Raw genomic sequence first — 27,425 nt, forward strand, 5'->3', positions numbered from 1 at the left:
GAGGCTGCGGTGGCTCGTGCCGGCCTCAGCTCGCTGTAGCTCCACTTTTCAGACATATTGTGGCTCTGCAACGGGGAGACGGTGGTGGCTCCGGTAATGATTCTTCCACACAAAGGAGGCATTTTAAATGACGATTCCAAATTCAAACAAAGTCATTGGCTCGGCATTGGCTTTCTCCAAGTGGAAATGTGCACAATGGTAAACTCACAACAAAACAGGAGAGGGCAAGCTCTTGTACTCCTCAGCCCTTAATAATGTATGTCGCGTCATTCTTCTTCTGCGATGAAATTCTTCTTCTTGGTGATGGCCACACAATTCAGTGCCAAAGAAAAAGCAGAGTTTCAGCGTGGATTTAGACAATTTTATGATTTTTTTTGTTATACTAAAATCAGCCATGTAGTGAAGCCGTGAAAGTTGAAGCCGCGAAGTGTATACATTGCCATCTATTGCACCCCTTCAAACACAATACAAGACTCAGATTTTGTTTAATGAGAATAATATAAATACAGAATTAAGTCTAAATGGTTTCATCAAAATTATAGCATTAAAGCAACAAAGATTTAAAATACATTCATGATATTCAATATTATTTTAACTTGCTCCAAATGACATAATTTTTCAGTGAAATGCAATCAGATCTGAAATATGATCAGAGTTTGTTTTTTTTGGTTTGTGTGTTTGGTAGTTAATAGTAGCTAAGCAAAATGAAAATATGATTTATCAATGTTTAATTTAATCCAACTCCTTTTCACATTCTCCCTATGAGGCCTAGTAATGACTAAATGGTGGGGTCTCCTTCAACTCTTGGTACCCATGGAGGTTAGGTTCTGCGAAAAGACAAAGAGGTAGTTAGGACTGGGAATTATTACAAATCTATCTCTTCGCATGCACCAGTGGCGTTCACTTTTTGTCAAATGATGTAATTTTGTTGGGATTGAGGAAAACAATCTCTCATCTCATTTTCTGAACAGTTTATCCACACTAGGGTTGCGGGGGATGTTGGAGCCAACCCAGCTGACTTTGGGCCAGAGGCGGGGGACACCCTGAATTGGTGGCCAGCCAATCGCAGGGCACAAGGAAACAAACAACCATTCACGCTCACACTCATATTTAGGGGCAATTTTATAGTGTCCAATCACCCTACCATGCATGTCTTTGGAATGTGGGAAAACCGGAGTACCCGGAGAAAACCCACGCAGGCCCAGGGACAACATGCAAACTCCACACAGGTGGATCGACCTGGATTTAAAACCAGGTCTTCCACTGTGAGGCCGACGCGCTAACCACTCAGCCGCCGGGCCTGAGGAAAACAATTAAGCAGAAAAATACAGGACAATTTTTGCAGATGAGCGATCCGTCATAAAATCACTTATATTACTTGAATGTTTTCAAAATACAGATTATTTTTCATGGTTACTTAAAAAAATTCTGTGCATCCCAAATTATGTACATGAAAATAGCCACTAGTAGAATACATTTAAGGGTATAAATCAGTGTTACGGTACCAAAACTCATATTCTCCTCCACCATTGGCCTCTGTTCATTGCAGTTTACTACTCTTCCCTGCGCCGCTCCCAGTATAGTCATGAGATCCACAAGACTGAACTTCCCCTCCTCTTTTGTTTCCATCAACTCTTCAGCCAACTCCATTGTGGCCTCATCCTGTTCTTCAATCTCTTCTTGGTTTAGCATTGCGTTTAGTCCTTGTCCTGCTGTAGTTTTACCAACCATTGGTGGTGCCAGAGAGCATAAAGCCCTAACTTTCCCATATGACTTTAGGTGTGCAACATTGACACGCAGGAAGAGAAGAAGCACATTGAGATCATTCAGAGAGCATCCTGGCCTGCGTTTGTTGAGGACATCCAGTGCTGGAAGGACCTCATATACAGAGATGAAGGTGGTGTCCCACACAAAGAGCCTAAGGATACTAAAAAGAACAATTGGGGCCAATAGAACATAGATGGCACCATTAGCCACACTTATCGCCTGAAAGATCAATTGGCCGATCATTTTACACTGAACCAGCTCAGGAATCCATTTCTGATCCCGTAGCATCCCACCACGCAAAAAACAGTTGAACTCATCCTGCAGGAAGGCTGACAAGTGGAAGTAGGCAAGATAAAGACAGGCAGCCGTCATAAAGGTCAGCAGGAGGAAGCCACGCAGGAATAGCATGCTCACGAGGAAGTATGAATTTTGCTTGCACTGCATGTATCTCTCCAGTAGAGGGTACTCAAAGTACCGCTTCCTCTTTGCTCTGCACAGGAACAAAAATAGAAGAATATGAGCACAATCTTCCTCAGTCATGTTCAGCTGCATATGAAAAGAAACATTTTCTATATTTAATTTGAAGAAACTGCCTACCACACAAACCAGAGCAGGTATTCTTATTTTCTGAAACCTTACTAAATGATATCGGATAAATTTGAAAAGAACAGAATACACTGGTGATTTTACTGTTTACATTTGCTTACTTGGTTAATTACTAAGTGATTCATTTATCTTTTAATCTCCAATTCTTTTTAGGCAAACTATTAAAATGCTTAACATAAATGATGAACATAATTAATGAAGTAAGTAATATAATAACAAGAACATAGGGGCATCCATGAAAATTCAGAATGCATATGTGTAATATATTAAAAAAAGAAAATTGATTGTAAAAAAAACAAAACAAATAACAATTATCTTGCACATTGAATCAAAAGGGGTCAGGAGAAATATATCTTCTCAGACCTCAGACAGCATCTACACTATGACCTGGGGCAGACTGTTGAGCTATATTTAGTCTCAACACATATCTTTACTTGTCACAGAAAATGACACAAATGGTCAAATAAAACAAAAGTCGCCGCCACTTGGAAAGGACGGCATAACCACTTCAGATGGTCATCACAAGACCACCTGGAAGAGGCATGCAGAGTTTTTGATTTTTGCACCACCACCCCCGAGGGCATTTGAGATTTCATGCCTTGGTAATATCAGCCAGTATCCAGTTTGTTTGTTTTTTCAATATCTCTGGAATCTAATAAACTCGAAACAAATTGCAACCTGTGTGGGAGTTATTCTTTATTTCGTGACTCAAGTGAATAAAATGAACACTACTTGCTACTACTACTACTAATACTTCTGGACGGCAGGATTTTCCCCATTATTTAACAGCTACTAGATAACATATTTTATATTAGCAAAGATCGGCTCTGTAATATTTCTGTACATTCCACTAATTATCATGCTTCTTCGATTCCCTATTTTGGCTAACGATTTTGGCGTTCTCTTCGAAAGCATTACTCTGCCATGATACTCAAAATTATGTTCTTAATACATGGTTGAATGATAACTTGACTGGCCTATACTGAGCGATGAGCTGAGTCTCATTAAGTAAGAAATCTGGGAGGCACACTAAAGATCTTCCAACTGAAGATGGGAAACAGGGTCCTTATTTTGCTTAATGTTTTGTTTCTATATGAACAAGTTAAAAAAAAGAAGTGAAAGTGGATTTTTTTTTACCTCTGCAGCTCTGCCTGAAATGTTAATGGGTTGTTGGTATTCTGGCGCATATCCAGTATGCTCTGAGCCAATCGAATTGAGCGGTTGTATGACTTGTCTAGCTCATCAATAATGAAGAGCAAATCTGAGCCCAAAGAAGGAACAACAAGATGCCGCCAGATGAGAGCTGGCAGATACATTAAAACTGCCATTGCCAGTAGAGAATAAGGAAACATCTGAAAAAAAGTGACATAGAACATGTTAGAACAGTGGTCCCAAACCACCGGTCCGCGAGTCACCTGGTGCCAGTCTGTCAGAGAAATAAACATTAACACTTAATCTTACCCTCCTACTTGATATGAGAAAAGTTGTTATAATAATAATAAATAATTGCTATTGTGGTTGGGACTTTTTTTTGTGCCGTCGTGTACGTCGTTCGTGCACCCCGCACAATTTTGTCTTAAGTTGACACCCTCCCTATTAGCTGGTCCGCGTGAAGATAGAAAGAGATTTACTGGTCCGCAGTGATAAAAAGGTTGGGGACGACTGTGTTAGAAGACAAAAAAATGATGGGCAGCCATAGCATTGACAATACAGTAATACCTTGAGATACGTATGTATCGTATGTATGGAGTTCAGAGCTGCCAACCTCTGTCGACCCCATTTCAGGAGGACCCTTGTCCCATTTCCGGGCTTTTGTTTTCATCGGGGGTGAATGCGATTTGTGCAAATTCGATATAAAATGTACAAAAAAACGGACAATTTAAATCAAACTGTTATTATCATGCTCGGCTGATTCACAATGCACTCGCATTACCGAATTCATCCGGTTTGTCGTGCAGTTGAATCAAATGCGTAAGATGGCGGAAGCGATGGTGTGAATTTTGAGGCATTTAAATGGAAAATTTGGCACTTTTCTGAAATGGTTGCTTCCAAAATTAATGTAGATGAGAATTTTGGGGGTTTCCGGAGTTTAGGGAGGTTGTCAGGAGTCCCGGAGTTTGCATTACTTGTCCAGAGTAAACTCCAGAAATTCCGGAGAAGTTGGCAGCTCTGGGAATTCTTACCTCCAAGACAGACGGTAGCGGCTAATGGCGGAGAGAGACTTGACGGCAACACGTTCATTTTGCTACACTTTTGTGACCTCTATTTCAACGACATGCCGTTCTATTTTTCCAACTTTTGAGAAAACCTCAGATCATTAGGTATTTTACTCCAGAGGTGAGGAGCATAATAACTGAATGCTGGCTCACTGTTCTTGGTTCTTGGCAAACCTGTTCAAATGTATTCTGGTCTGAGGCCAATAATAATTCAGCAGACCAGCAAAGATTTTATAGTCTGTCCTTTGACTCCGGAGCAAGCCGGTATAATATGGCCCAGTTTCTTTGATCTTGTAAGGGCTCTGTCTGTCATGTTCTGTAACTTACAATGACACTCTTTTCATCAACTATTTAGGCCAAAAGAGAAGGGGCGGTTCAACACAGCTGCGACAGATTGGTGCATCCAGGATTTAAGAACACCTGCCACAATTAGCGGATTGTCAGAGTATTGTTTGGCATGTCGTTGCTTACTGCCATGTTTGGCAAACTTTCCCCCATAGTGCCGTTCAATTAGAGGGTGCCGCTCTATTTTTCGACTAGCTTGTCAGAATTTTGAGAAGATGCGGTAAATTTTATGGATGAAAAGAGAAACCAGGTAACATATACTACATATTTATTTAACAAAAGGCACAAATACAAGGCGATTACTGGTAAGTAGTAATTACAAATTCACTGGTGAAAATCAAGTGACACGTCCCTGTTGTAGCTGTCCTCGTCATTCACATCACCTTCCGCATCAGCGACGAGTGTCTAAGTGAGTTCACGTTCATCGTCGCCAGCATTGGCTCACGCTTGCTGGAGAAGTTGCAAACCAGTCTGAATCGGGCCGCCTGACCTGAAACAATGGATCTGGCAATCCTTCGAGCCATCGAGAGCGTTGGTCAGTCCGCATCCCTTGAACGACTTGATGATTAGATCATCAAGATCTTCGGCAGATGATCCCAAGCATCGACAATACATTTCAAATAAACTTCCATTGTTGGTGCTCGCATGTTGCCGAATTTGGTTTAGCTCTTCTCGCCATGCAACATCCAGTTCTCGTAGAACTGTCGGACTTTGGCCTTGAATGGGGTGTTCCAGTAGACCTCGGGGGCCTGTATTGATTTGGTGCAGCCTCCTGGAATCACGGCCACATCAATATGGAGGTTCTTCAATTGCTTCTTGGTGGCATCACTAATGTGACAAGAGTATGAATCCTAGACAAGAAGGAGCTAGCCTCTGACCACCTTCTCGGGTTGAGAAAAACCTCTATTTCACCGGCATGCCGCTCTATTTTTCAAACTTTCCCCCGTAGTGACGTTCAATTAGAGGTGCCGTTCAATTAGAGGTGCCGTTCAATTAGAGGTGCCATTCAATTAGAGGGTACCGTTCTATTTTTCAATTCTTCCACCAAAGTGCCGTTTTATTAGAGGTGCCGTTCAAATAGAGGTGCCGCTGAAATAGAGGTTTTACGGTAAATGAACTTAGCTTACGAAACAGTGTCGGAACTTGCTGCTTTCGCATGCCTCACAACCGAGTGTATCCCAGTCTGTTTTTTAAAGTTATCGAACCAGCCAAAGTCGAAGGTTTCTGCTGGCGTCTAAGTATCCCCTTTCTCAGCAGCTTGCTTTACTTCCAAGTCCTCGTACATTCCGCTAACTGTTTCTCCTTTATCCATATTAAAAGAAGCCCCTTCCTCTCGTCATTAATATCACTGCGCAGCGTGAAAAGGACCACCTAGTGGCCGCATCGTATGCTCGTATGTCAAATTCGTCTCATATCTCGGCAAAAATTTGCTCAGAATTTTCGTTGTAGTATCTAAAATTTCTCGTATGTTGGGACAGTCGTATATCAAGGTATTACTGTAGTTTCTTTCTTCATAGCAATTCTATACAAACTTTATTGTTCATGAATAAAACCCTTAAAATATATATATATATATTAATAACAAAACTAATCTGGTGTGTGAATCTTGAGCCTCTTTTAATTCAGCAATGATTTGAGTCATCTTAAACTTCCTGTGGCAGTATATTCCATAATTTACAGGACATGCGTAATAGAAGAGATAAAGTGGTGCAATAGAAAGAGAAAGAACTTCTGGCTATGCATGAGTCAATGTAATAAAAGCAGGCCAGATTGTCAGTTGAAGGTCCTTTAAACATTTAATAATGAATAAAGGACACTAAAATCAATCATGAGTTGTGCTTGTATAATACTTTTTGGTTAGTTTGTAATTGTTCCGTAAGAAAAGTGGTTTTTAAGGGTGGAACAACTAATACATGTTTAGAAAAAATGTAATAGTCCCTTTTTTATACTAAGTATAAACTTCTACAACAGGCATAACCAAATCAAATGAATTTCTCTCACTTTGTGTACCCAAAGGGAGCGCTCCTCAAAGTTTCCGTCGCTATCAAACTCATAGTGGATGAGAGAGTCCCAGCAATATGTATCCACAAAACTGGCCTGTTTCATTGTGAAATTGCTGGGAGGAAAACAGCTAATTTGTGGGCCTAGAGAAAGAGCAAAATGATTAGTAACATGTTATGCTATTATGGTGAATTTGAAAATAACTTTGATTTCATGTTGATAAATTGCTTTCAAGCAACACTGAACTCAATAAGGTACTTAAGTAAATAAATTAGGCAAAGCTAGGAAAATGTATTTGCATAGCACAATTCAAAACAGGGTACCGTATATCCACACCTATACGACGCATCGCCTGAAAGGGTGGCATCTTAGCTGTGGGTGTATTTTCAGTTTTTTGTCAATACAAAAGGTGTTTAATTTCAAATGATGCACTGTGGTAGCATGACACACACGTTAGCATGCATGCTAGCGTATGTTTTAAAAAAGGCAACATGAGCAAAACTGAGTTTGATTTTGTTTCATTGACTTAATATGTAATGTATAAGTCAAAGTGTTCAAACATCTACAAATCTGTCCAAGTCCTCATCTTCTGTCTCCGACATAAGGAGCTCAGCCAAGTGGGCGAGTTCGCCAACAATGCTGGGATCCATCTCATTGTCAGGGTGAGAGTTGTCGCCTGGGGTTTAGTAATAATGATTCCAGCTTTGACGAAAGCTCAAACTACAGTGCTCGCCGGCACTTTGGCCCAAGCATCGACAATCTATTCCAAATCGTCACGTAACTCGTGCGATGCTGCCAGCCCGTCTTTGTATGGAGAGTTAAAAGCGTTACGAGTACACGTAATTCAAGTGCCTTGCCACTGGGATGTTTTGAATGGATTTAGCGTAATGCTTGAAATACGCGGGGTTTTAGAGTGATAATCGGCTGGGCTGATCGCAATAAGTAGCGTGTCGGCAAGAAATGAAACCAGTCAGTCAAGCAGTCAGGGTCATACAAAATTTTGAATTTAGCCCAAAAACAAGGCGCACCGAATGATTGGGCGGTCCTTTCATTTTAGAGAAAGTTGTAGACTTTTAAGGGCGCCCTATAAGAGTGAAAATACGGTAATTGAAAATGTTGAATGAAAATCATCCAGACACAATTAAGAAATCGTCATCAAAACACATAAGTCATGTTAAATCAGTAAGACAGTTGAAACAATTAGTCCAGGAAATATGGTTAAAAAACAAACAAACTCATATCATTGGGTATTTAAAAAAATAGGTACAGTTATTAAACGGATGGAGTAAACAGTAGCTCCTGATTTAAAGGAGATGACCAATGTTCCCTCTAAGTTGCGCGCGTGCGCAATTGCGCACTACTCTCCTCTTCTCCGCGCAGCAGCAATCATATCCAAACTTTTTTTCCCCTCCTCTTTCCTCATGATGGCGCTGTTCATGCGGCAGCCAGTGGCAGTAGCTCTGTCCGCTCTTATGTTTTTCGTGTTTTACAGCCCTTCTATCTTTTTTAATTACATTTTAATGTTTCTTAATACATTCCTTTTCACTTTACTGTGCGAATAGAAGAACAAGCGGCGAAATCAGGTTGAGAACTGTCTAAATCTGCTGTGTTTGTGGTTGTGTGCGTGCGTGCATGTGTGTCTAGTATGTGTGATCGCTTGTCTTCAACCTACACAATGGACTATAAATGGAAATTAGCCCTCGGCTACAATCGTACATATATATGTACATTAACATGAATATAAATATATTCATTAATATGTGCTATCACCTATTAAATAAATCAAAGCAAAATCATGGAAAAATATTGCATATAAATGGAAACTTGACTATCTCAAGTGAAACGTTCAGCAGAAAAGTCATTTGAATGAGAATGAGAAGTGAGAAGGACAGATGTGTAAAATAAGGTAAAATTTAAGTCGGATTTGTGCATATTCTAATGACATTTATGAAGATGTTTTATTCATAGATATGTTTTCATTCATTTTCTGAACCGCTTTATCCATGTTATCACTCGCGGGGGGTCTGGAGCCTATCCCTGCTGACTTTGGGTTTATCGGCTTATGGCAGGTGTGATACTGGTGTGTGCCCATAGCGAGCAATGATGATGTTGCTCACACTGGTACTCAGTGTACTCAGGGAGGTTGTCTTTCTGCCCAGACAAACAAAAATTTAGAGGGAACATTGGAGATGACTGTCTGAGAAAACCTCAGATCATTAGGTATTTTACTCCAGAGGTGTGGAGCATAATAACTGAATGCCGGCCCACTATGCTTGGTTCTTGGCAAACCTGTTCAAATGTATTCTGGTCTGAGGCCAATAATAATTCAGCAGACCAGCAAAGATTTTATAGTCTGTCCTTTGACTCCGGAGCAAGCCGGTATAATATGGCCCAGTTTCTTTGATCTTGTAAGGGCTCTGTCTGTCATGTTCTGTAACTTACAATGACACTCTTTTCATCAACTATTTAGGTAGGCCAAAAGTGAAGGGGCGGTTCAACACCGTGTGCGGTCGATTGGTCGCCGGTCTTTTGGTCGCCGGTCTTTTGGTCGCCCGGACCGCAACAACGGGCGACCAAAAGACCGGCGACCATGAGTAGTTTCACTGACCCGACGTATGAGGGTATAAGAATTTGACGCATGTTGGAATTACTGACTGTAAGACGCCCGAACAGAAAACACAAAGATAAACAAAATCACAAAATTTCAATTAATGTAAAAACATGATGATAAAAGTTGGAGTTAAATTGTCTTACTTTTATTTTATTTTTTTACATTTTATATGCATTTTGCGTGAGTCGCATTCACTCCGGAAATACTCGGGAAAAGGGACAAGGGTACTCCTGAAATGGGGTGGACTGAGGTTGGCAGCTCTGTTAGTTGTACATGCCGACTCAATCGTTCTGTTTTTGTTATATTTTTGCTTCTTAGTTTTATTCGCCGACTCGGTCGTGCTTTTCTTGTTTCTTTTGATACTTGCATTCTTTGGCAAGCTCAGTTTGTTAAAAAAACACTACAGTTATACCTTGACATACGAGTGCCCCGACATATGAGGAATTTGAGATACGAGTACAATTCTGAGCAAATATTTACCTTGAGATATGAGACAAATTTTGAGATACAAGCATACGAGACAACCAGGTGGCCAATTTGAGACGATGCTTATGATTTCAGCGCATTCACTGCATCTCCCTCGTGTAACAATCTCTACGAGATCTGGGCAGAGCGTTGCATTTTTTCAATGAGTGGTGTACGCATGACGGAGCTGGCTAACCAATACGAGAGGAGTTTTTGAACAATATGCACCATGCTGAAGCAGAAGGACGCTATTAAGGATATCAAGCCTTCCAAAGACTAACCATAATTTCCAAGCTGCGCAATGACATTCATAACGAGATGGAGAGCCTTCTTTTAGTATGGATAAAAGATAAACAGTTAGCGGGAGATAGCGTGACCGAGTTAATAATATGCGATTACTCTGTTAGTAGATGGTGAATTACAACCAATAAAAATATGTTTTTACATTGTAATATCCAGTTTTTTGGTGTTTTTTTTCAGAAGGTGGGAACGAATTACTTTGTATTTATTCATTTCTATGGGAAACGTTGATTTGAGATACGAGTAAATCGACATACGACCTTGGTCCCGGAATGCATTAAGCTCGTATCTCAAGGTATTACTAGAGATTTGTAAATCTCAATTCTTTTATCTTAAGCTGTGTGTGGATACACCTTTCAACGGCTTGCAGTTTACAGTCATACCTCTACTTACGAATGCCTCTAGGTGAGTAATTTAATAAATATAACTTTTTATATGCAAATGTGTACCTCGAAATAGTAAAAATATCCAAGTTACGAACCCCCCCCCAAAAGTACATGCATTCCTTATCCTTTATTTTATGTTGAAAATATTGTCGCGGATGCATTGATTCTCGCTTTAGAAGCTCACTCCACCATATACTGGGTTCTCGTTGTCTGTCTCACAACAACCCTCAATTTTCTTCAACCCATTGTCGGCTTAAACTTATTTATGCTTGGGGAAGCTGTGGCCGAGTGCCAAGATCTGAACCATAGCCTTTGGTGGGCAAAATTGTGTCGCGGGGGCAGGCAATGGGCCGTGTGGTCAGTAATACAGACGAGTCGTGCCCACTTTGACGAGTTTTAACTTGTGCATTTTAGAAACATTATTAAAAGCCGTCAAAGGCAATCATCTGCTGCTGAGAGAAAATTGGTCAGGAGGGTGAAGATTCAACTGAGAATCTCCAAAAAGCAGATCTGCCAAGAACTAGAAGCTGCTGGAACACAGGTGTCAGTGTCCACAGCCAAGCGTGTTTTGCATCTCCATGGACTGAAAGGCTGCTGTGCAAGAAGGAAGCCCTTGCTCCAAAAGTGGCACCTTAAGGCTCGACTGAATTTTCCTGCTGATCACATGGACAAAGATAAGACCTTCTGGAGGAAAGTTCTGTGGTCAGACTAAACAAAAATCGAGCTGTTTGGCCACAATGCCCAGCAATGTCAGGAGTGGCTCATTTGTCACTCCTGGCTTGCCGTCAGGTCAGAGCAGCTGCAGACAATCCTTGATTGGCTCCTGGTGTGGGTATTTAAGCACCACATAAAGGATGGGTCATTTTCAGATCGTTCCTGCAAGTCCTGCATGTGTCCTGCATGCTGCTGCATATTCCTGCATTCTCCTGTTTTGGTTCCAAGCCTTTGTTGATTTGTAGATCCCTTTTGATTTATTAAAGATGTTGTTTCGAAGCTAATACCTCATCAAATCCTACTTCCCCGCGCCTGGGTCCGAATCCATTCCCGATCGCGCCACGACGACGCGGCGCGATCGTAACAGAACGATCAGACCATCATGGACCCAGCGGGAAGCCACCCACGCTCCCGCCGACGCTCTCGTCGATGCCAGCCACCCTTCTCGAAGCTCCCTGACCACATGGATTTAGCGGTAAGCTCCCCAAAATCTTTTGGGGAGTTTATAATGGTCACGCCGTGGTGTGGGCACCTCAGAGACGTTCTGGCAGCGGAGGAATCCCGACTAGGAAGTAATTCTGAGCCTCCATCCACCATTAAACAGACGACTCGCCCAACCACGCGGTTCAAAATTCCTCTGCCGAAGCCACGCAAAATACTCCCTTTCCCACCTGGGCCGCCAGTTGCACCCGTGCCGAAGCCACGAACCAGGCTTCCAGTGCCGGCTGGCCCGCCAAGTTCCTGCCTGCCAAGTTCCAGCCTGCCAAGTTCCAGCCTGCCAAGTTCCAGCCTGCTTAGTTCCAGCCTGCCAAGTTCCAGCCTGCCTAGTTCCAGCCTGCCAAGTTCCAGCCTGCCAAGTTCCAGCCTGCCAAGTTCCAGCCTGCCAAGTTCCAGCCTGCCAAGTTCCAGCCTGCCAAGTTCCAGCCTGCCAAGTTCCAGCCTGCCAAGTTCCAGCCTGCCAAGTTCCAGCCTGCCAAGTTCCAGCCTGCCAAGTTCCAGCCTGCCAAGTTCCAGCCTGCCAAGTTCCAGCCTGCCTAGTTCCAGCCTGCCTAGCCTGCCATTGTCGGATCGTTCCTGCAAGTCCTGCATGCGTCCTGCATACTGCTGCATATTCCTGCATGCTCCCGTTTTGGTTCCAAGCCTTTGTTGATTTGTAGACCCATTTTGATTTATTAAAGATGTTTCGAAGCTAATACCTCGTCAAATCCTACTTCCCCGCGCCTGGGTCCGAATCCATTCCCGATCATGCCACAACGATGTGGCGCGATCGTAACAAGCAATATGTTTGGAGGAGAAAAGGTGAGGCCTTTAATCCCAAGTACACCATGCCTACCGTCAAGCACGGTGCTGGTAGTATTATGCTGTGGGGCTGTTTGGCTGCCAATGGAACTGGTGCTTTACAGGGAGTAAATGGGATAATGAAGAAGGACGATTACCTTCAAATTCTTCAAGATAACCTAAAGTCATCAGCCCGAAGATTGGGTCTTGGGCGCAGTTGGGTGTTCCAACAGGACAATGACCCCAAATACATCAAAGGTGGTAATGGAATGGCTAAATCAGGCTAGAATTAAGGTTTTCGAATGGCCTTCCCAAAGTCCTGACTAAACCCCATTGAGAACTTGTGGACAATGCTGAAGAAACAAGTCCATGCCAGAAAGCCATCAAATTTAACTGAACTGCACCAATTCTGTCAAGAGGAGTGGTCAAAGATTCAACAGAAGCTTGTGGATGGCTACCAAAAGCACCTAATTGAAGTGAAAATGGCCAACGGACATGTTACCAAATATTAGCGCTGCTGTATGTATATTTTTGACCCAGCAGATTTGATCACTTTTTTCTGTTCACCCATAATAAAGTCAAAAAAAACTTTTCATGAATGTTTTTTGTGACAAAGAAGTATCTGTTCCAATCACTCTATCAGAGAAAAATCAGAGTTGTAGAAATAACTGGAAACTCAAGAGAGCCATGACATGTTCTTCACAAGTGTATGTAAACTTTTGACCACAACTGTATGCTTGTTATTCATTTTGTGACATTAATAAATTATTTTATGATCATTTTCTCTCATTTTCGTGTTTCTCACATCTTTCTTACAAAATTGGGACATGTTGACCAATTTTAAAGGGTTTTGTTGGTAGATGTGTGAGGACCGTGCAATGAATTAGAGAATTTACATATGAAATACACCTCTACTTACAAAATTATCAAGACGAAAAAAGTTCTGGAACCAATTAATTTCGTAAGTACAGGTATGACTGTACTACATTATCAACAGAATTCAAGATTAACTGAAGCATCCTGATTTATATTTAAATATAACCTGTCAATATGCAATTTCACTAAAATTCATCTCTCATCTCATCTCATTTTCTGAACCGCTTTATCCTCATTAGGGTCGCGGGGGCTGCTGGAGCCTATCCCAGCTGACTCCGGAACAGAGGCGGAGGACACCATTAATCAGTGGCCAGCCAATCGCAGGGCACAAGGAGACGGACAACCATTAACACTAATACCTAGGGGCAATTTAGAGTGTCCTGGAATGTGGAAGGAAACCGGAGTACCCGGAGGAAACCCTCGCAGGCCTGGGGAGAACATGCAAACTCCACACAGATGGACATGGCCTGGAATTGAACCCAGGACCCCAGAGCTGTGAGGCCGACGCGCTAACCACTCGCTCCACCGGACTGCCCCTTCACTAAAACCATCTACTACAAAATAAAAGCATGGATAAGATCTTCTTGAACAGAATGCCCAAAAATCTGATTGTTTTTTTTAGGAGTTAATGGGAAGATTTTGTGATAAACTTTATATGACTGTCGAAGTTGTGGTCTGAGTAAAGAATTAAACTGACATTTCTGGCTTGATATTTAGCAGTCAGTTCACACTGAGTGAAAACTGATTTTTCATGTTTTTGATTTTTCAGCCAAAAGTGATCACCTCAGTTTTTTTGTTTTGCATTTAGCCAGAGAAAGTTCAATCAGTTTTGAAGAATACATGCAATCAATAAGACTAATTTACTGTAGTCATGGGAGCAAGACTGAGTGTGATTGGGCCTTCGTCGGTGTAGTAACTGCTGGGTCTTTCAACAGTACAATGCTGCAGTTCAGAATGCTTACTTCAAGGACTTCTTCAGAGAGAAAAACATCACTCTTTAGGACCATCCCGCATGTTCTTCTTATATTTAATTCCAATAAAAAACAGTTGTAGATGGATAGCAAGGAAAGTTTATAAAAATAACGATCATATCCCGACAATTGATGCCCTTCTTGAATCCATATCCAACACACCCTATTTTAAAAAAAATCTATAATCCCTATAAAGCGTGATTTATGTGTGTGTGTGTGTGTATGTTAAGATTCTCTCGCTACGTTTGTCCAAACCGTGCAACGTAGAGAGTTGAAATTTTGTGATTGGATTTCTTCACCTTCTCTAAGTGTGTAAACTCAATGACTCAATGGAAAAATAGTGTTTATAATGTGATGAAATGGGAGTAGAAAATTTAATGTTGGTCAAAGGAGGAAGTCAGTCCCCAAAAACATGAGATTTTACTCTACAAGTTCAAAGCTAGGGCTGAAGCTCCCTAACACCAACATTGCGACTGAGGGAAAGACGGGTGCTCGACACGGAAGAATCTTGGGCCCATTAACATCATCTATAATCCTTATAAAGTGTGTTTTATGGGTGTGTGTGTGTGTATGTTAAGACTCTATCGCTACGTGTGTCCAAACCGTGCAATGTAGAGAGAATTTAGAGAAGTGTGTAAACTCAACTTTTATTTGTTACAGCTAAAAGCAGAGTTGATGTATAAATCATTGTTTTTACATGATTTCCGCCAGCGAATTTCTAGGTGATCCCCGGAACACTTCTTTTGCTGTCGTGACGGGAGTTATAAAACATTCCCCCATCCATAAATCACGCTTTATCTATTCTTTAATCCTTATAAAGCGTGATTTATGGATGGATTTGTGTGTGTGTGTGCACCTGGAAATCACACAGGAATGCTTCTTCTTAGTCATTTCCGCTTGAAGTTAATTGCATAAACTACGCAACAGCACCACTATTGTGAGTTTTATTTTTGTCATATTTTCACTTTGGTTTACAATGTTTTACCAAAAATAACACCAAAACATTGCTTAAATAGGTAAAATTTATTGGCCATTCTTTTGAAATTGACCGTCAGTTTTCCTTACTTTTTCCTAAAAGGCATCCTCCTGCTTCTGTATATATAATACATTGCTTTTTTGCATACTTTACATACGTTTGCACCGGCACTTTTAACCATCTCATCTCATTTTCTGAACTGCTTTTATCCTCATTGGGGTCGCGGGGGGTGTTGGAGCATATCCCAGCTGACTCCGGGCCAGAGGCAGGGGACAACCTGAATCGGTGGCTAGCCGATCGCAGGGCACAAGGAGACGGACAACCATCCACACTCGCCCCCATACCTAGGGGCAATTTAGAGTGTCCAATCAGCCTACCATGCATGTTTTTTGGAATGAGGGAGGAAACCGTAGTAACCGCAGAAAACACATGCAGGCCTGGGGAGAACATGCAAACTCCACACAGATGGACATTACCTGGATTTGAACCCAGGACCCCAGAGCTGTGAAGCTGACGCGCTAACCACTCGCTTCACCGGGCTTCCCACTTTTCACCAATTATGCCAAAAAAGAGGAGTTCTCATTTCGTATCAAGTTGGGAAAGGCGTAAACAATTGAAGCGCACCAAGATGGCAGCACAATCTTCTGCATTCCAAAGTGGTGGTGAGGCTTCGACCTCGGCAGTCATCTATAATCCTTATAGATATTATTATGTGTGATTTATGGAAGGGTGTGTGTGTGTATGTTAAGATTCTCTCACTGTTTGTCCAAACCGTGCAACGTAGAGACTTGTAATTTTTTTATGGTGGCCAGAAACGCCTGTCGAATCCTAATAGACAATTGCATTTCTTCACCTTCTCTAAGTGTGTAAATTCAATCTTTTATTTGTCAAACACCCATTTTTCAAAAGAGATTTTTTTAATAGCGCAACAATTGTGTTTTAATTCTAAACAAGCATGCACAACATGCTTGTTATCAATAAATATATTTTAAAAGTCACTCTCTCTTCTTGCTTTTACATATTGTCATTCTATTTTAAACAAGGTTCCCGTGGGTCATTTAAAAGTCTTAAAAAGCATTGCCTTAAAATAGAGGTAACAAAACTGCTTGTTTAGAACCAAAAGACAGTTGTTGCGCTCTTTTGAAAATTGAGTTAGATGAGAAAGAAAATTTTCAGGTACAGCAAACGTGTAGACAATTATTACAGGTATACAGAAGCAGGAGAATGTGTTTTAGGAAAAAGTAAGGAAAACTGACGGTCAATTTCAAAAGAAAGGATGACGGATTTTACCGATTTAAGCAATGTTTGGGTGTTTTTTGTTAAGACATTGTAAACCAAAGTGAAAATATGATGAAAATAAAACCTCAAAATAGTGGTGCTGTTGCGTAGTTCATGAAACTAACTTCAAGCGGAAATGACTAAGCGGAAGCACTGCAGTGTGCACTGAAGAAGGTATGGATTTTTCAAATCTGAGTGTAATGCTTAAAACTACCACAAGAGTGCAGCAAGTTAACATAGTCTGGTCAGGTATACTCATCGATAATCCTTGCAAATACTCAAAGCTTGAGTTTACACACTTAGAGAAGGTAAAGAAATTCAATCACTCGTCTATTAGGCTTTGACAGACGTTTCTGGACACCATTAAAAAATGCAACTCTCTATGATGCACGGTTTGGACAAACGTAACGTGAGAATGTTAACATCAAACATCCACCCATCCATAAATCATGCTTTATCCTTTCTACTATAATCCTGATAAAGCGTGATTTATGGATGGATGATTGGGTTGGTGGGTGGATTAGTGTGTGTGCACCTGGAAACTCGCTGGCGGAAATTCTTCCGAAAATGATGTTTGTAAATGACGCAGAAAGTCATCCTACCTTATAACTAAATTGGGTCAGCGGGGCCTGCAAGCATCGTGTCTTTCCGAGTCTGCTCGACCAAAAAAGTGTTTCAGCGAGTATCTGGAAACTCGCTGGCTGAAATTTTTCCAAAAATGACGTTTGTAAATGACGTGAAAAGGTGTCTTACCTTACGACCAATCAGCCACAGCGTTAAAGGGACATCATGTAAAAACAATGATTCATACATCAACTCTGCTTTCAGCTTTTACAAATAAAAGATTGAGTTTACACACTTAGAGAAGGTGAAGAAATTCATTTATTAATGTCTTAAAATGAATGACAAGCATACAAAATCTATGTGTTGAAACGCAGTGGAACAATAGGAAGCTATCATTAGGCAACAGAGGCAGAGAGCATACGAACACAATCCAATAAACATAAAATTCAGAATTCAAAATAACATTACATTGATCTTTTAATCTTTTTCTGAAGCATTTTATGGTTTCTAATTTTTCACCCATTTTATTTAACGCCACTGCTTCTTACCTGTTTGGATTTAATTCCCCTTTGGCAGTGCTTTTTGCGGACGTTTTGAGAAAAATCGATCTAAAGACAATTGCCTTTAATAATGTTTCTAAAATGCACAAAACAAACACTGTTTCTCCCCCATTTTTTTTCTGATTTGCGCTATTGCAATGGTGGCTGCTTCCTCAGCCAACTTCTCGTTGAATTCCTTGTGTAATGCCGAGCGTTGCATTTACTCATGTTCCGTTGAGAGTTTGTTTTGGTGCACATCAACCAACTCGTCAACGTCCTCATTACTGACCACACACCCCGCGACACAATTTTGCCCACCTCAGATCGAGGCACTCGGCCACTGCTTCCTCCAAGAAAAACTTAAGACGAAGAACGGCGGTGAAAAAACCATAAGAGAATCTTGAAACATGAAGAGTTGTTGTCGATTGCGAGTCCGTCTAAGTCTTAGACTCAGTCTGAGGCACTCGGCCACAGCTTCTTCCAAACATAAGTTTAAGCAGACTACGGGTCAAAGAAAAATGGGGGGTTTTGTGAGACAGCCAATGAGAGCTCAGTAGACTGTAGCAATGTTCTAAAGTGAGAATCATTGCATCTGCGACAATATTTTCAAAATAAAATAACCGATAAAGGAATGCATTTACTTTTTGGGTGATTTCGTAACTTGGATCTTTTTCATATATCGAGGCCCTCATTTGCATATAAAAAGCTTTCATAAACTGAAAATTTCACACCTAGACGCCTATAAACAACGATTCATACACCAACTCTGCTTTCAGCTGTAACAAATAAAAGTTGAGTTTACACACTTAGAGAAGGTGATGAAATTCAAGCACTCGTCTATTAGGATCTGACAGCCGTTTCAGGCCACCAAAGAAAAAAATTCAACTCTCTACGTTGCACGGTTTGGACAAACACAGCGAGAGAATCTTAACATATACACCCCCCCCCCACACACACACACCCACAGACACTCACAAATCCATAAATCACGCTTTATAAGGATTATAATAGTAATACAGTGGTACCTCGTCATACGACCGTTCGTCATACGGAATGCTCGTCTTACGGGGGAAATTTCGATCGAATAATTCGCCCGTGATGCGGTCAAAGTTTCGTGATGCGACCAAGCCAGGTTGCCATGGCATTTTTTTTGGCATATCTTTCGTGTATAACAATATTTACGAGCACCGGGTGAGCTATTCAGACCAGGAAACGCACAACGCGCATGCGCGGTGAAAAGAGGGCTTTCTGGGTAATGAAGTATACTCGTGCTCGCAAAAGTATCCCCGGTAGCAACTCTATCATAGGCGCCGTTCGAGGGATGCGAACACAGATGCTACAAGCTAAAAGGAGCCGCTAGCCAGCGCCCCTGAAGCTCCCATGAGCAGCGGGGCGATCGCTGATAAAAGACTCTGCTCGTTGGCTGCTCATAAGAACATCGGGGGCACTGGCTCGCAACAGCATCCCCGGTAGCAACTCTATCATAGTCGCCGTTCGAGGGGATGCGAACACAGATGCTACAAGCTAAAATGAGCCGCTAGCCAGCGCCTCCGAAGCTCCCATGAGCAGCGGTGCGATCGCTGATAAGACTGCTTGCTGCTCGTTGGCAAGTGGTCGTGCGTTCTCCGATTGTGAGGACATTTGTGTGCATCATTTTCGGAATATTTTGAAGGGAATAGTACGACAGCAAACAGCCCATCGATAGCGAACGTGAGGGTGGAGTGTTTGTTCTGTTTACGAGTGCGTTGTGTGGAGGAAAAAAAAAAACGAAGCCCCTCTCCCCTCGGCGAAATCCGGCCAATTTTAGTTAGATTAAACACTTTATTTCTATTAAACCACTCGTTATTTATTACTTTGTCAATATATGGCGAATTATAAGAAATAAAACTTTTTTTTTCAATCCAATATCCTGTTTCTGGTGTTTTTTTCAGAGAGTTGGAACGAATTAATTTGTTTCCCATTCATTTCAATGGGAAACTTTACCTCGAGTTACGAGTAACTTGTCATACGAGCTCAGTCCCGGAACGGATTAAGCTCGTATCTCGAGGTACCACTGTACATTGATTATTGAACATTCATTAAACAAAAGGTCATTACCTATCTTTTCTGTAAATTTGGTGCCAATACATCAAATTGTTTGGGCGCTATTGAAGATATTAGGTGCTAATAACAGTAATAAATGAATAATTAATAAATGGAATGTGTTATTGAAAAACCAAAAGGTGTTCGTTAAACAGAAGGTAAATACCTATCTTTTCTGATCGTGATTGACTGATAGATCGCGATCTACGTATTGAGCACCCTGATGTAGGGTAAGGCTAACACTATTAATAAATTCTAAAGATTAGTATCGCATAAGCATGCTCAAGAATTATTGAAAATTGTGTTGAAATTACAACCGTATTGAATGAGGACAGTGCACCATTTGCCTTTATTGAGCAACACTAGTGGTAGTTCCAAGATTTAATAAGAGAGTGTGTGCTCCCAGTGTGCAGATGTGGAGTCAACATTTCAAAAATAGAAGCCTTATGTTTCTGTTCGTGAGGCTCAGTCAGTATAGGTTGGGTGCAGTCTTGGCATGTTCCCTCCCTAGTTTCTGCTTCTGAGTGAAGTATAATTATAGAATGACATATTGGTGTGGGCTGTTTAGGTTATGTGGGGCTTAGGGAAAGTCAAGTATAATTACAAATCGTAGAAGCCCCATCCGCACAATAATTACAAGACCTTGAAAATGCAGCAGTGAAAAAGAACAGAGTAGACTGAAAGCATTTTGTAATATATTCTGGCTTTGCTAAAACACACAATGTGTGTTATTGTAAGATGAAACACAAATTGTATTTGTTATAATTTGAAATGTGTTGAATTGAATCATTCTTAATCATTCATTAATTCATTCTTTTGCTCTACCACTTATAAACACAAGCGTCACAGCATCTGATTTAGCTGGATGGGCGGAACCGTAAAACACATGCGGCGGATTACGATAATTCAATATTTTAGTACACCTTTCCCCATTAGCTCTTTTTGGATTTTTGCTTTGTTTCCTTCAAGTTCTTGCCTACATATGTATTGTATCTTTCGTGTGTCCTATTTTTTGCTAGATGTTGCGATTTCATAGTTTTTACTTTTTCAGCATGTTTTCCCATATCCTAGGTTTTCACGCCAACGCAGTTTTTGCTATTTTTGTTTTACTTTATGATAGTCACATATATATGGGTGAAATAGAAACAAGACTGTAAGTCCGATTTGAATGCGGTTTTCACCAAAAGCTGGCAAATTTACGCCTCTAGGGATGCACCACGGCCAATTTTCGAATTTGGACTACAGTTTTTCAGAAAATCCATATTTGTACCAGGATGTCGCATTTTTGAGGTCGTAAAAGTGCAACTTTGGGCCATTTTTTCGGTACTTGCAAAACTTTCAGATCATAACCATCATGTAAAAGCAGCATGACGAGGACAAAATTGCACATGCATCATTTTCCAGGTCAATCGTGTCATCTTGCTATAAATCGATAAAAACCCTCGATTTCGGACACTTCCAAAAACAGCCATTTCATAAGGATTGGACGCCATTTCCACATTTTACATCCCATTTTAATGCAGTTTTTGACTATGGTTAGCTTCCATAGTGAATTGTGTCATGACAGGGCCCGATTTTTGAATTTCGCCTTTGGTTCTTCAAAAAATCGATTCAATTCGATCCTGAGGTCGCATTTTTGACCTTTGACCGAGTTTTTTAACACATGCAAAACCAGACCACAAACGATTACAGTTTTTGCAGTGCTACGCTGTAGCACATGCAGCATTTATCTGATTTTTAAAGTGGCTTCTACTGTCAAGCTACGAAACGACAAAAACCCTTGATTTTGGAACTTCCTTAAAACCTGCTTCACGTTTTCTCTCACATTTCAGGGTCCCCATGAAAGAGAATTTCACTTCAACATCTCATCTCATCTCATATTCTGAACTTCTTTATCCTCATTAGGGTCGTGGGGGCGGTGCTGGAGCCTATCCCAGCTGACTCCGGGCCAAAGGCGGGGGACACCTTGAATCGGTGACCAGTCAATTGCAGGGCACAATGAGACGGACAACCATGCACACTCATACCCACACCTAGGGGCAATTTAGAATTTCCAATCAGCCTACCATTTTTCAGAGGGTTGGAATGAATTATTTTATTTTTAGTTCATTTCAATGGGAAACGTTCGTTTGAGTTACAAGAAAATCGACATACGAGCTCATTCCCGGAACGAATTAGGCTCGTATCTCGAGGTACCACTGTATACATATGTATATGGGGCGGCCCAGTGGAAGGAGTGGTTAGCGTGTCGGCCTCACAGTTCTGGGGTCCTGGGTTCAAATCCAGGTCATGTCCATCTGTGTGGAGTTTGCATGTTCTCCCCGGGCCTGCATGGGTTTCCCCCGGGTACTCCGGTTTCCTCCCACATTCCAAAAAGATGCATGGTAGAATGATTGGACATTCTAAATTGCCCCTAGGTATGGGTGTGTGTGCATGGTTGTCCGTCTCCTTGTGCTCTGCCATCGATTCAGGGTGTTCCCCGCCTCTGGCCCGGAGGTAGCTGGGATTGGCACCAGCACCCCCTGCGACCCTAATGAGGATAAAGCGGTTCAGAAAATGATATATATATATGCATATATATATATATATGTATATATATATATATGTATATATATATATATATGTATATATATATGTATGTATATATATGTATATATATATATGTATATATGTATGTATATATATATATATATATATATATATATATATATATATATATATATATACACAGTGTGGGTGTGCGTGTTTATGGGTGTGTGTCTTACCGAGGGACACCTCACGTGCAAAGGCCATGCAGACAAGTAACAGTGGGAGGCCAACAGATACATATTTGATGACCCTGTCCAGCGGAAGTTCCAACTCAAGATGGTTGATTTGGTTTAGTGCAGCATTGTCCGGCAATAAGGCATCAAATAGCATGGCCTTTGCTGCTTCCTTGGCAATGGACATTTTGAACGCCTGTTTCAAACATGCAGTACAATCACAATATTTAGGTGTTGTTAATGTTGATTATTAGTCTTTTTTTAAGAAACTTGATACATCACTCATATTCTAAATAACACAAATTCGTATTTTGTATGTGTTAAGAGATATCCAAGATTTTTTTTCCACAATGCATGCTAGGTTTAGGAAAAACAAACACTTACCATATGTCTTTCAGCTTACTCCGGTGGTGCTTATAGAAAAAGTAGTAGTTGCAAAGCAGGCACTTTGGAAAGTTGTGCCTTTAAGTATTCTGGGCGTGTTTCACTAAATGAGAGGTTGGATTTCCCATGAGCTAGACTTAGCACAATCCGACACAAATTACAGGGAACACATTTGGGACCAGGGAACCACCCAGACGGCACTGATTCCAGCAGACCTCTCGTAGATTACACCAGGCTATACAATTATGTGTGAATGCAAACGATTATCTGGCCATTCCACCCTGTGAAGCATGTTGGTTCTGTCTAACTTCAAATGAGTGAGTGAAGGCCAGTGGTTTATATATGTCATTTGTGAGGCAAATTTAATATTGTGAAGAACAAAATCTCTTCCTATCACTTATTGCTGAACGTTGCAGAACATGTTTTATTCAGTATATAACGTAACATGGCAGCCCGGTGAAGGGGTGGTTAGCGCGTTAGCCTCACAGTTCTAGGGTCGAAGGTTCAATCCCAAGTGGGTCCTCAAGGTGTGGAGTTTGTATGTTCTCCCCAGGCTTGTGTGGGATTTCTCCAGGTACTCCAGTTTCCAACATCCTCAAAACATGCATGGTAAGCCAGTTGGACACCCTAAATTGCACCGAGGTATGAGCGTGAGCGTGAATAGTTAACCGTCTCGTCGTTTGACTTGTGATTGGCTGGCCACCAATTCAGGGTATACCCAGCTTGGTTAACAGGATATGCTCCAGCACCCACTATAACCTTTGTGAGGATAAGCAATTCAGAAAATGAATGAATAACCTAACACTGTAATTTCATCTTGAATGGATACTGCTATTGTCGGTGCTTAGCTTAAACCTATCCTGTTTTAGAGCTAATCGTTTTGAAATAACACCATGTTATTTGTGACAATTTACTATTTAGGTAATTTAATGTATGGGTTATTTGGCCTTTATTGGGTGGTATCCACATATTAAATTGAATGCTTTTTATTGTCATTATACCTCTATAGTGAAATTTAAGATTCACCACGGAGTTCAACAACAAACAAACAGACATAAATAATCAGTAAATAATCAATAAGTAACATACCTGTCAACCTCTGCCGATAACTGCCCTTATAAATGATTATGATTTCCCCTTACAAACCCCCAAAAAACCTTACAAACACCGTACGAGTCGTACGGTGTTTGTAAGGTTTTTATTAAATCATTTCAAATTGTCTGTCAGCTTCCTTTCATTGCTTTTCCCCTTGTTGCACTGCTTCCAGATGTGTGTTTTCATATTTAATCAATCAGATTTCAGCTATTATTTGTTGCCAGGGTCAGAAATTTACCTGGAGGCCTTCACAATCAGTTCTACAGGTCCTGTAGCATAAAATAAGTGTCGATAAAACTGTTGCTTTAACCAATCAGATTTCGATTTGGCGACACCAAAGCCTTCTTGCAGGCGTAGGGAAACGTCAGCGTTTTCACACACTATGATTGGCTAGTGATAGAGTGTACAGTGGTACCTTGAGATACGAGCTTAATGCGTTCCGGGACTGAGCTCGTACGTCGATTTACTCGTATCTCAAATCAACGTTTCCTATAGAAATGAACTAAATACAAATTAATTCGTTCAGACCCTCTGAAAAAAAACACCAAAAATCAGGATATGACAATGGAAAAACATATTTTTATTGGTTGTAATTCACCATCTACTAATAGAGTAACAAATAACCAGTGGTTATGATGTTTAATAATAAAATGAGACATTACTTTATACAACGGGGAGTTCGTGGATGGGGGAGAGAGAGAGTCACTTGAGGGATGCGCTCGTAACGTAACAAACTTTAAATTTAACTTAAACGAAGATTAGATTCTTATACACACACTTAAAAAAGTTTTAATCTTACTTTACAATAAATTTAAACCTTCATGCAATAACCAAGGCAAAGAGGTTAATGTATTCCACCGCAGGTTTCGGTGAACTTCCTGCTTCCATACCTGTCAACCTCTGCCGATAACTGCCCTTATAAATGATTATTGATTCCCCTTACAAACCCCAAAAAAACCTTACAAACACCGTACGACTCGTACGGTGTTTGTACGGTTTTATTGGCGAGCCAGCTCAGTCACGCGTACACTACTCATGTTTTTTCGAATATTTCGTGCTTAATATCAATTGTCATCATATGCCTTTTCTTCGCACTACCCTTTATTGCACCAGTTTGCTTTGGATCCATTGTATTTTCCTTAATTCTGCACTGACTAATGCAAAAAAACATGGAAAAAATGCAACCCTCCGTCCAGTCCTCGTAGAGATCTTTGCACGAGGGAGATGCGGCGAGAGAGAAAATCATAAGCGTTGAAATCATAAGCAGCCTCTCGCGGCCTGACCAATTAGCTGTCTCAAACGCTCGTATCCCAAAATTTGTCTTGTATCTCAAGGTAAATATTTGCTCGGAATTTTACCGTATTTCAAAATTGCTCATATGTCGGGGCAGTCGTATGTCAAGGTAACTGTACTAGCCAGAGCGAGCAAACTGTATCTGTAGCAAGCTGCACAAACAAATATATGGCTGTGTTTATTTAATAGTGGTTTTGTCAACACACAATGGCCAAAAGAGGAAAAGAAATTGATTTGGTTGCAGATTTACTGTCAAAGCCGTTTTCAAAACGGACTTATCAAGAAAAGCTGGTCATCATTAAGAAAGGTCCGGCAACTCCAAAGCTAGCAAACCTGTCACAACCAAGAACGGACATTTTCAGCTCTAAATCGAATAAAAACTTATGCCAGAAATACGACAGAACAGACTCGACTTTCAGCATTAGCTTTGATGGCGATAGGAAAGAACTTGATGGAACTAAAACGCGAGGATAATCTGTACGACAGAGTAATGGAAATCTTCTTGAGGAAAGAAAGGAGGATGGATTTTGCGTACAAATAAAAATGATTTTTGGTAGGTAAAATATGGCTATATTCTTTAATAATATTTCAATTTTATGATGTTATTATTGATGTTTTTTATGTGTCACAGCTGTGGCCGCAGTAAAGGTTTTATAGCCATAAAATAGTTATTGAGGGTTGGATTGACTACTGATTGTCTGGACCAGACTGGTGGCTGGTTTTGCCTTCCATCCAATCACAGGCCCAACACCTAATGACTCAAGCGCTTCCAGGTGTGATTCATCAGCCTGTTTGGAGTATTTAAAGCAGGGGTGTCCAAACTATTCCACAAAGGGCCGCAGTGGGTGCGGGTTTTCATTCCAACCCATCAAGATGACACCTTTTCACCAATCGGGTGTCCTACAAGTGCAATCAGTGGATTGCAGTCAGGTGCTTCTTGTTTTCTTCAGAAATCTCATTGGTCAAAATGTCTGTGCTGGATCGGTTGGAACAAAAACCTGCACCCACAGCGGCCCTCGAGGACCGGTTTGGCCATCCCTGATTTAAAGCTACCAAGAACATGACAATGCCGCTGGATCGTCTTGATCAGTTTACTGTTAAGTACCTTCTCACGCTATCTCCTTGCTTGCTTCTACTGATCTCCGACCTGTTGTTTTGTTCCCAGGATCCTGACCACGCTCAGCCCTACGACCACGGATCATGGACCACGATCTTGCTCCCACACATTGTGACCTTCGCTCTGGACTCCACTACGTACTCCTCAGGTACCGACCTTCCTGCCACAACTAACGACTCGCCTATGCTACTCCCTTTTGTGCCTTTGCCTGTCTTTTGGACACTTTCAATAAACAGAAAGTTCCACATCCATACGTGCTGCCTTTGCCTGCTTTGGGGTCCTCCATCCCCGATCGTAACACTGAAGGCCTAGGTGTGAAATGCAAGGCCCGCCACTGCTAGTTTTGTTACAGTTTCATCTGTGTAAACAGGGGGTTTGTTATATATTCAAAATATACATTCCCGTTTGTGTCATATTCATGATTACTGATCAAAGTGATTGCTTGTATTTGATCATTTAGGGTTGTGCAGATTCTTCACAGCCATTAATGTGTGACTACAGTATATGGCTCTGGTTTTCAGTGTCAACAATTTCTCCTGTGTTCTGGCAGTTGTAAAAGCTGTTCAAAGGGAAACAAAACATTTTAAAAGCTTTTCCTGACCTGTGTCCAAATATCCTGTTCCTATAGTTCAAAGAGAAGTGTCATAACTTGAGATGTTTTACCCCAACAAATGTTTAAGTTAACGCCCATTGGGAAAATTCTAATATTGGAGTCAGATAACATGAGGGTGCCATTTTCCCAAATAAACCAGTCAGAAGTGATCGCTGAGACCAATGTGTCTTGTCTATGCTTTGTCCA

At 41.1% G+C, this 27,425-nt stretch overlaps 1 protein-coding gene and 1 long non-coding RNA gene across 2 annotated transcripts; one reads left to right on the forward strand and one right to left on the reverse strand.

Moving 5' to 3' along the window:
• Window positions 1-468: 468 nt before the first annotated feature.
• On the reverse strand, window positions 469-23,706 carry LOC144067638 (pannexin-3-like). Its single transcript, XM_077591425.1, has 6 exons — window positions 23,122-23,706; window positions 22,741-22,933; window positions 6,936-7,078; window positions 3,511-3,725; window positions 1,506-2,257; window positions 469-827 (listed from the first exon to the last, which is right to left on the reverse strand). The coding sequence occupies exons 1-6, from the start codon at window positions 23,122-23,124 to the stop codon at window positions 769-771; spliced, it is 1,365 nt and encodes a 454-aa protein (XP_077447551.1). The 5' UTR covers window positions 23,125-23,706; the 3' UTR covers window positions 469-768.
• On the forward strand, window positions 23,258-27,397 carry LOC144067640 (uncharacterized). Its single transcript, XR_013298010.1, has 3 exons — window positions 23,258-23,438; window positions 23,675-23,730; window positions 26,675-27,397. It is a non-coding gene; the product is annotated as an uncharacterized LOC144067640 (long non-coding RNA).
• Window positions 27,398-27,425: the final 28 nt, after the last annotated feature.

The sequence above is a fragment of the Stigmatopora argus genome, chromosome 22 (assembly GCF_051989625.1).
Source record: "Stigmatopora argus isolate UIUO_Sarg chromosome 22, RoL_Sarg_1.0, whole genome shotgun sequence".
NCBI lineage: Eukaryota > Metazoa > Chordata > Actinopteri > Syngnathiformes > Syngnathidae > Stigmatopora > Stigmatopora argus.